The sequence below is a fragment of the Megascapheus bottae genome, chromosome 27 (assembly GCF_031878675.1).
Source record: "Megascapheus bottae isolate mThoBot1 chromosome 27, mThoBot2.hap1, whole genome shotgun sequence".
Taxonomy (NCBI): domain Eukaryota; kingdom Metazoa; phylum Chordata; class Mammalia; order Rodentia; family Geomyidae; genus Megascapheus; species Megascapheus bottae.
The window spans coordinates 4,756,731-4,766,067 of NC_143535.1; the positions used below are offsets into that span (position 1 = coordinate 4,756,731).

At 59.7% G+C, this 9,337-nt stretch overlaps 1 protein-coding gene across 1 annotated transcript; it reads left to right on the forward strand.

The window, feature by feature from the left end:
- Nucleotides 1-720: 720 nt before the first annotated feature.
- On the forward strand, nt 721-9,100 carry Mcam (melanoma cell adhesion molecule). The gene is made up of 17 exons (XM_090319342.1): nt 721-988; nt 1,724-1,799; nt 3,331-3,455; nt 3,572-3,779; nt 3,865-3,935; nt 4,014-4,101; nt 5,659-5,838; nt 5,933-6,054; nt 6,138-6,300; nt 6,396-6,514; nt 6,712-6,853; nt 7,011-7,132; nt 7,216-7,357; nt 7,448-7,543; nt 7,720-7,867; nt 8,163-8,280; nt 8,775-9,100. The coding sequence occupies exons 2-17, from the start codon at nt 1,733-1,735 to the stop codon at nt 8,802-8,804; spliced, it is 1,941 nt and encodes a 646-aa protein (XP_090175468.1). The 5' UTR covers nt 721-988; nt 1,724-1,732; the 3' UTR covers nt 8,805-9,100.
- The last annotated feature ends 237 nt before the right edge of the window (nt 9,101-9,337 follow it).

Below are 9,337 nucleotides of genomic sequence, written 5' to 3' on the forward strand. Positions count from 1 at the left end.
CCTGGTCCCTGAGCTGTGTTTCCCCTGACCTCTCCCACCCACTTTCTGGCAGCCCGAGGCTACCGCTTCTCTAAGGGACAGACCCAGCTTGTTTGCTAGGGCCATGAGGAGGAGGGGCTGTCACCCTGGCCTCTAATCTTATTTCCCTTTCACTACAGAGCCTCTTCCAACCACCACCACCTGGCTTCTATCTCTTAAGGGCGGAAGAAGAATCCAGAACTGACTGTCCTTGGTGGCTAGCTGCCTTTGTTTTCAGGCCTCCGCAAAGAGAGATGATTAGTTAATGGTGTTAAGTGAGGGGGAGGGGGAGGGGCAGAGACGCTGCTCTGTGTCCAGCTCCTGGCCTGCTAGGGCAAACAGCATCCTTCAACCATTTCCACTCTTGCCCTGCAGACAAACACACTCCTCATTCTATTCTGCTCTGGGCCTGGGGCCAGAGTCCATAGGATTACCCTGGGTGGTGGGAGAACCTGAGTACCCCACACTGGCGCTCTCCCAGCAGGCTCTGTGGCTCTGGCCCTGGCCAGCTTGGCCTGATCTCTGGCTGGAGACCAGTGGAGGGAGGAGGGGTCAGCAAGGTTTTGAAAGACAAGGCTGATGTGGTTTGCCAGTCATCTATGCGTCATCACAGCACCACCCAGAGGGCTCTCTCAAGTCACCTGGCCATCTCTGGCATTGTTTGCCTCCCCCAGCTCCTCCCCCAGCCAGCAGAAAAACTGTCTGAAGAGGTGACAGACCTACACCCTAAATCCAGGCCCCTATTTGGTGAAAGAGCTACAGGAGATGGATGGGGTCTTTTGAGAGGCAAGAGCTATGCTTTTTGTGGGAGTCTTAATTAAAGAGGCCAGAAGGCTCCAGAAGAGGCTGGGGTTGGGGAGAAGAGCAGGTGTAGAGTCACTCCTTGCTGTGAATCCTGGGTTCAGGGGGGCTGCAGGTAATCAGATCTGACTGTGTCTATACCTGCTCTCCAACTGCCAGCCACAATCAGGTAGGGAGAGTTGGGAGGAGCAAGCCAGCGGGTTTCTGCCGGTCAAGCTGGGGGCCCTGGGCATCCATCATTCGGGTGAGGGGCGGGGGTCTGAGGCCAGGCTTAGTGATGAAGAGGGCAGGCACACCTGGGCTTCCCTTCCTCGTCAGGGAGCGTGGGTCTGAAGGGGCGAGCCACGCGGCTCCTCTCCACGCCTTCCGCAGACACCCCTGGGTCTGTGGGACCTGGCGCGCAGTCCTCCCGAGGCCGCCAGGACAGCGCCAGGCCCCAGCCGCCGCCGCCGCAGTGGATCGATTATTCTCGGAGCCACAGGGCGTGATTCCCTCATCGAGGGGCGGAGGAACCCGCATGGAAGACACCCCCCGCCCCGCAGCGGCGCCACCTGGGACGGGGCCGGCTCCCTCCGCGGCCGGGAGCCCCCAGGGCGACACCGCTGGCCCAAGTCAGCGGGGTAGGGCGCTGCCGCGGCGGGGCCAGCTTCCCGCGGCCGCCGCGGCCAGGCCGTCCGGCCCCGGCACACCTGTCACGGCCCGCTCCACCGCCCCGCGCCGGGGCCCGGGCGCCGACCGGCCTCGGCCGCGCGCAGGGGCGCCGTCCGGGCCCCGCGCTCTGGGCCCGCCCCCGAGGGCTGGGGGCGGGGGGCTGCGCGGGGCGGGGCGGGCGCCAGGGCCCCCTCCGCCCCCCTGACGTCAGCCCCCGCGGCCGCGAGCTCTCCACTTGGCTCTCGCCCTCCAGCCGGGAAGCATGGGGTCGCCCGGGCTCCTCTGCGCCTTCTTGATCGTCGCCGGCAGTGGCTGGCGCTGCGCCTCGGGTGAGTTCGCCAGGAGACGCGGGGGTCTGGGCGGAAATGCCCGGGAGCGGAGCTTGTGGCGCGGTGGGACCCGGATTCCCGGTGCGCTCCTTTAGGGCGCTCCCCGTGCCAGGGTCGCCGGCGCCTCGCGCCCTGCGCGCCCGTGCAACTGCAGTTTGCAGGCGGGCCTCGAGCGCCGGAGGGGCAGGACCGGCGGGGAGCGGGTAGGGTGGGGCCGAGCCCCCGGGGGCTCCCCGCAGGTGCTCCTTCGGCGGGGACCGCGGCTGCAGGCGCGGCGGGACGCGCAGCGGAGGCGCAGCCCGGGCCCCGGCGCCCCGCGCCGCCTGTTGCTGGGAAAGGCAGTGTCCCTCGCCGGGGTGGGGGTGCGCCGCGCCCCCCCGCGGGCCTCGGACGGGCCGGGGCGGGCCGGGCGCCTCGCTGGGCATTGGCAGCGGCTGCGAGCGCACTGGGTCTCCGCGCGCCTCCGGGTGACCGGATCACAGGTGGCCGGGACAAGTGCGGAGCGTTCCGACGGAAGCGCTGCTCGCGCGCCGAAGTCTTCCCTCCGAGCACCTCCCAGCCCTTTTCTGGCCCCGTCCAGCAGCCGGGGCCACGTTGCCCTCCGCGGCCCACGGCGAAGTCGCGGGTCACTTCTGGTTCCTCACCCGCTCTCCGCCACTACCCGGCGAGGGGGTGGGGGGAGGCGGGCTGGGCTTTTACCCACTTCGCCGGCCTGGTGCTCAGTGCCAATCGCGTCCCCGGGGCGCTCTAGACAGCTGCCGCCTGGCACGACCGGCCTTGTTTCTGGGGAAAGGGCGAAGCCTGGCCCCGCAGCTGCCAAGGGCAGCCCCGCCCTTCCCTGCTTCTCTAGCTCCCGGGAAAGTGAGGGGTCGGGGCGGGCGCAGTGCGGGGGCCACTCCACCTGCCCTCCTGGCCCGGAGCGACAGCCCAGGCGCCCCGGGGTCCAGCCAGATGGCGCTCGGTGACCTCACCTCCCCGCGCGCTGGCGGCAGGCTGGCACTGCTGACGTCACTGCCGCCCTTGCCCTGACCAGACTCCCAGAGAGGGGTCTCCTGGCTCTTCAGTGGCACACTGCTGGGATGGGCGCTGCGGAGGGGTGCGGAGGGGGTCGGGGAGAGGCCTGGCCGGAGGGGCCGGTAGAACAGTGCTAGCTTCCCTTGAGGGTGGGGACACAAAGGGGCCTGTGTGCCCCGTCCTGGCACATGCCTTGCATTCCCACTCTCTGAGCTCACTGGGAGAGGAGAGGAGGGGGCCAGGCGCCAAGGGGACTTCCTCTTGGACCAGAGCCCATTGGCCCCTCTCTGTCCCTTGCCAGCCTTGTCTGGGAGGCTCAATGCCCCATCGGACCAGGGATCCGCTGTGCTGCGAGAGGCTGTCCCCAAGGTGGGGACAGCAGAGTGGGGTGGAGGGTCAGGGAGGACAAGGCCTCTCCAGACCCTCTGAGTGGAGGGGAACAGCTGCAGGCAGCCATGTGAGGGTCAGAAAGCCTGCTGGTGCTGACAGCTGAAGGGTCCCCTCTCCCTCCCCCTAGGTGTGCCCGGAGAGGCCGAGCAGCCGGCTCCAGAGCTGGTGGAGGTAGAAGTCGGTGGCACAGCCTTTCTGAAGTGTGGGCCTTCCCACACCCTGGGCAACTTCAGCCAGGTGGACTGGTTTTCTGTGAGTGCTTGGGCTTTGGAAGTGGCAAGGAGTGGGGTGGGGGGGAGGGTGTGGCTTTCGAAGGTCTGCCCTCGGGTAGCCTGGGACCCTTACTCTCCATCCTCCCCTCCCTTCAGATTCACAAGGGCAAGCAGACGGCCATCTTCCATGTGCGCCAGGGCCAGGGCCAGAGTGAATATGGGGAGTACAAGCACCGGCTCAGCTTCCCAGGTCCAGGGAACACCCTGGCCCTGCATCAGGTGACCCCCCAAGATGACCGGATCTTCCTGTGTCAGAGCAAGAGCCCTGGGCTCCAGGATCACCGCATCCAGCTCCGTGTCTACAGTGAGCACCCACCGTTCCCTTTCTCTCAGGGCAGTGCGGGTTGGAGCAGTGGGGACTGTTCCCTGACCATTGCCCTCTGTTGTAGAAGCTCCAGAGGAGCCAACCATCGAGGCCAACACTGTGGGCATCCCTGTGGACAGCAGTGAGCCTGAGGAGGTAGGCTAGGCCAGGGTGGTAAGCAGGGGCTGAGGTCCCAGGGTGACGGGAAAAGAAACACACAATCTGCCTCCTTAGGTTGCCACCTGTGTGGGGAGGAACGGGTACCCCGTCCCTCAGGTCATCTGGTACAAGAATGGTCTGCAGTTGAAGGAGGAGAAGAACCGTGAGTTGTATCTGCTGTGGACTTACACAGCTCCCATTTTTTTGAGTTTGCAGTTTATATATATATATATATATATATGCCCAAATGATGCTCCAGACATCCAGATATCATCATAACCATTTGAATGGTCTGGGAAAGCTAGGTGTTCCTTCCTAGCTCAGGCCCCCCTCCCAGCAGTAACCTCTGTTGTTAGCAGTCAAGCCTATTTCTATGTATTTACTCACGCATACAAGAACCTCCAGAGGCCTGCAGGCTTATTATTATCTCAGCCAGTGGTGCTTAACCAGGGGTGAGTTTGAACACACACAGGGATACTTGGCAGTGTCTGGAGGTGGTATAGATTGCCCCAAGAACAGGGGGCATCCAGCGGGTAGAGGTCAGAGATGCTGTTAAATACTCCACAGTACACAGGATGGACCTACCACACTGAGTTAATTCTGGCTGGAAACATCGATAGTGCTGAGGCGGAGAAACAGGCTGATCTAAGTGGTGACATGTGGTGTTCCTGTTCTATCGTTTCTTTTGTGCCGCCTTTCCGGAAAGACTGTCTATTTAGGATTTAGATGTATCTGCTTATTTTGCTTACAGCTGAATTTCCTGTCAGCAGTTCATATCTCAAGGGCTTTTCATTTTTCCAGTCACTCCTCTGAGTTAAAAAAAAAAATTCTGGGCCAGGAGTTTGGCCTAGTGGTAGAGTGCTTGCCTTAGCATGCATGAAGACCCGGGTTCGATTCCTCGGTATCACATACGTAGCAAAAATCCAGAAGTGGTGCTGTGGCTCTAATGGTAGCGCCCTAGCCTTGAGAAAATCCAGGGACAGTGCTCAGGCCGTGAGCCCAAGCCCAGGACTGGCAAAAAAACCCCAAACATTCTTTACAGAGGATGCTAGGAATGGAACCCAGAGTCTGGTACATGCATGTTAATCACATGTTTTACATTGAGCTACACCTCTGCCTAACCCCTACTTAGCACTGAAGCATCATTGTACATGTGTTTGGGCGATTTTTTTTTTCCTTTGTGCAAGTACTGGATGGAGCTTGAAATCAGGACCAAGGCACTGTCCCTTATCTTTTTTTTTTTTTTTTTTTTTTTGCCAGTCATGGGCTTGAGCTCAGGGCCTGAGCACTGTCCTTGGATTTTCTCAAGGCTAGAGTTCCACCACTTGAGCCTCAGCACCACTTCCGGCTTTTTTCTACGTATGTGGTACCAAGGAATCGAACCTGGGTCTTCGTGCATGCGAGGCAAGCACTCTACCACTAGGCCAAACTCCTGGCCTGTCCCTTAGCTTTTTTTGCTCAAACATGGTTCTCTATCATTTGCACCACAACCCCATGTCTGGCTTTGTGGCAGTTCACTAGAGATAGTCTTACAGATTCTCAAACCATAATCCTAATTTCAGCCTCCTGAATCACTAGGATTTTAGGAATGAGCCTCCAGTGCCTGACTTACTTTTCTAGGCTAGGCAGTGATGGGTAAAAGTGCAGAGGTGTTGCCAGTTTGCATTTGCCCCTGACCCTCTCATCAAGGGCTGAGCCTTGCTCCCCTGCTCCCGCCCAGGTGTGCGCATCCAGTCATCACAGATCGTGGAGTCCAACGGCTTGTACACCTTGCAGAGTGTTCTGAAGGCGCAGCTGGTTAAGGAGGACAAAGATGCCCAGTTTTACTGTGAGCTCAGCTACCGGCTGCCCAGTGGAAACCACATGAAAGAATCAAAGGAAGTCACTGTCCCTGTTTTCTGTGAGTGTTCCTCGGCTCTTTGGGGGTGGCCTGCTAGCTCCACCCCGCCCGGGGCTACCGGGCAGGCTGAGAGCCTCCTGCCTTGCCCACACAGACCCAGCGGAAAGAGTTTGGATGGAAGTAGAGCCTGTGGGGGTGCTGAAGGAGGGGGACCGAGTGGAGATCAGATGTTTGGCTGATGGCAACCCCCAACCCTCTTTCAACATCAACAAGCAGGTACCAGGGCTCCATGCTGGGTACAGGCAGAGATGTGGCTAAGGGCTGAGGGGTGCTCTACTCACCCCTCCATGCTTCCCTAGAACCCCAGCACCAGGGAGATGGAGGAAGAGGGAACCTTGGACAATGGCATCCTGATCTTGGACCCCGCCCAGAAGCAGCACAGTGGGCTTTATGAGTGTCAGAGCATGGACTTTGAAACCATGATACCACTGTCAAGTGACCCCCAGGAGCTGCTGGTGAACTGTGAGGGTCTGGGGGCCCAGGAAAGGAAGGGCCTGACTGGGGCAATGTGGGGCAGGGCCCGTCCTGCCCAGGCTCACATACTGCTGTGCCCCCAGATGTGTCCGACATCCGAGTGAGTCCTGAAGCGCCAGAGGGCCAGGAAGGCGGCAGCCTTGTGCTGACCTGTGAGGCACAGAGTAACAAGGACCTGGAGTTCCAGTGGCTGAGAGAAAAGGTACCCAGAATTGGCCCCTGGCAGGCCGTAGCTTTGGAGAGTGGCTAATGCCTGAAAGTAACCAGGGCCAGGGGAAGACAAAACACTGGTGTGTGTAGCGCCCTGCCTCTGATATTGTGTGGCTATGGAGCTGGGGTGGCCTGGAACTGGGGTGACAGCAGCTTGCTCCTCAGTTTCTGATCCGCCTCTCACCCTAGACTGGCCAGGTATTGGAAAGGGGATCTGTGCTCCAGCTTCCCAACCTGAGTCGGGAGGCGGCAGGAGGCTACCTCTGCATGGCATTTGTCCCCAGCGTTCCTGGCCTGAACCGCACACAGCTGGTCAACGTGGCTGTTTTGGGTAAGGCCCCGTGGGCAGAGACCAGATCACCCCCGAGCTCGACGGCTTGGAGCACTTTGGCACCACGACTCCATTTGCTGTTGTGGGAGCTCCAGAGGGAAGGGGAGGGGAGGCAGGCTAGTCCAGTTGGCCATCTCGCCTTTCCTTACCCCTCAAGGGCCCCCATGGATGGCACTGAAGGAGAGGAAGGTGTGGGTGAAAGAGAATGCAATGCTCAATTTGTCTTGTGAGGCCTCAGGACATCCTCAGCCCACCATCTCCTGGAACGTGAATGGCACAGTGAGCAGGCCCAGCCCCCTTCCCCTAAGCCTGTCAATCCTTGCCGGAGATCCTCGCCCCCTGAGCTGCCTCTGTCCTCACAGGCAAGTCAACAAGAACAGGATCCACAGACAGTACTGAGTACCCTGAATGTCCTTGTGACCCCAGAGCTGTTGGCAACAGGTGCAGAATGTACAGCCTTCAACTCCCTGGGGAAAAACACCACGCTCATCATCCTGGAGCTGGGTGAGAGCCGGCTCCCTGCAGGGGGTGGCAGGGCATGCCCAGGCCAGGGCATTAACATGTGCTTCTAACAAGCCCTCCCTCTGCTCCTAGTCAGCTTAACCACCCTCACACCTGACTCCAACACCACCACTGGCCTCAGCACCACCATGGTCAGTCCTCATGCCAGAGCCAACAGCACCTCCACAGGTAAGCCGGGCCTGGCAAGAGAACTGTGCCAGGGCCCCCTTTCTGCCCTGTGTCCAACAGGGGGTCCTGATGAGAAAGGTGAGTTAGTGGCGCCTCTGTCAGCTCTGGGCTAGATGGGGCAGCAGCAAGGTGCAAGGCTGGAGCGGAGCCTGACTAAGACTGTCTCTGTGTGACAGAGAAAAAGCTGCCAGAGCCAGAGAGCCAAGGCGTGGTGATCGTGGCTGTGATTGTGTGCCTCCTGGTCCTGGCCATGCTGGGCGCTGTCCTCTACTTCTTCTACAAGAAGGGCAAGCTGCCCTGTGGGCGGTCAGGCAAACAAGAGATGTAAGCCTGGTTCTTAGCCCTCATCCTCCCCCTGCCTCCTGTGCTTCTCGCTGCCTTCTCAGGGACCTGCCCTTGCCTGCCCAGCATCTGCTCGCCCCTCAGGAGCAGAAATGGGACCCTGGGGTGGGGCAATCCCTGCTCAGCTTCCATCAAGCACACCTTTCCATCTCCTTATCTGAAATCCTCCCCAAAGTGGCCCCGAGTACCCATGAGCCCATCCCCATCCAGTGTCCGTCCCCAAAGCCCCCAACTGCCTTGCCCCTGAGTTGCCAACCTCTCACCTCCCTCCTCCCAGCACGCTGCCCCCGTCTCGTAAGAGCGAGTTTGTAGTTGAAGTTAAGTCAGATAAGCTCCCAGAAGAGATGGGCCTTCTACAGGGCAGCAGCGGAGAGAAGAGGGCTCCGGGCGACCAGGTAGGAGCTGCTTCCCGTGGCCACTGGCTGATGTGACTTCAGGGATGGGTGACGAGGGATGTTGGGACTCGTGCTCCGAACACTAACTCTTTCTTCTCTTTCCTTCTTGGTCGGAGATGGGAAGCAGACCCATCTTGCCTCCTTAATACTACTGACACGTGTAGGGCAGGGCAATGGTGGAGGGACCCCACAGATAGGATGGACAGAGCCCCCCATCTCACCACTGTATCTTTTCCTGGCCAGGGCCAGTGGCTTGGGCCACCAAATGTAAAGTGTGACTTCCACTTCTCCAGGCAGAGGCCACGTGGGATAGGGGACCCTTCTGTCCTCCCCTGCCCTGCCCCCACCCCTGCTTCTTTCCTCCAGACTCCTACACTCAGGTTCATCAGCTTCTGCTTTCTTCCCTCCCTTCTCTGTGCTCACACCTCAAATTCTGCTTGCCCTCCATGCACATTCTCCTGTTAATTCTTGTCTCTACCCATCCATTTTTTTAGGGAGAGAAATACATCGATCTGAGGCATTAGTTCCTGAGGCTTCCTCCCCACCCAGAGGGTTTCCAGCTCGCTGCTCTTCTCCCCAGCCAATGCTCCCAAAAGGGACCCCAGAGAAAACCCCTGCTCCAGCTCCCCTGCGAACTCTCTCCAGAGGAGCAGCGGGCTGGGACCCACACTGTCCTGGGAAGGCCCTCACTCAGCCCTACAGGCCTCTCAGGATCCAGTCCACCTGCACCCTCTGAGGGATGATCATCCCAGCAAGGGCTGGAGTCATCCGGAGTGGAGAGGGGTTCTGTGCTTTCTCCTTATACATGCATGGCTGTCAACCTGAGTCCTGTCCTACGGCTAGAAGTGGGCTAGGCTGGCCCCTCTGAGCCAGTGTCCCATCCACAGGTTGGCTTCAGTAACTCAGATGTATCACCAACATGGCAGTCTGTTCCCTGAGAAGCAGCAGCACTGCTCACCCTGGCTCAAGTATTCTAAAGAGCTGCTGCTCTTACCTCCCCACTAGCCCCTTTTTAATATTTGGACAGAAGGTAGGAATTGGTGTCATTCCTTCAAAG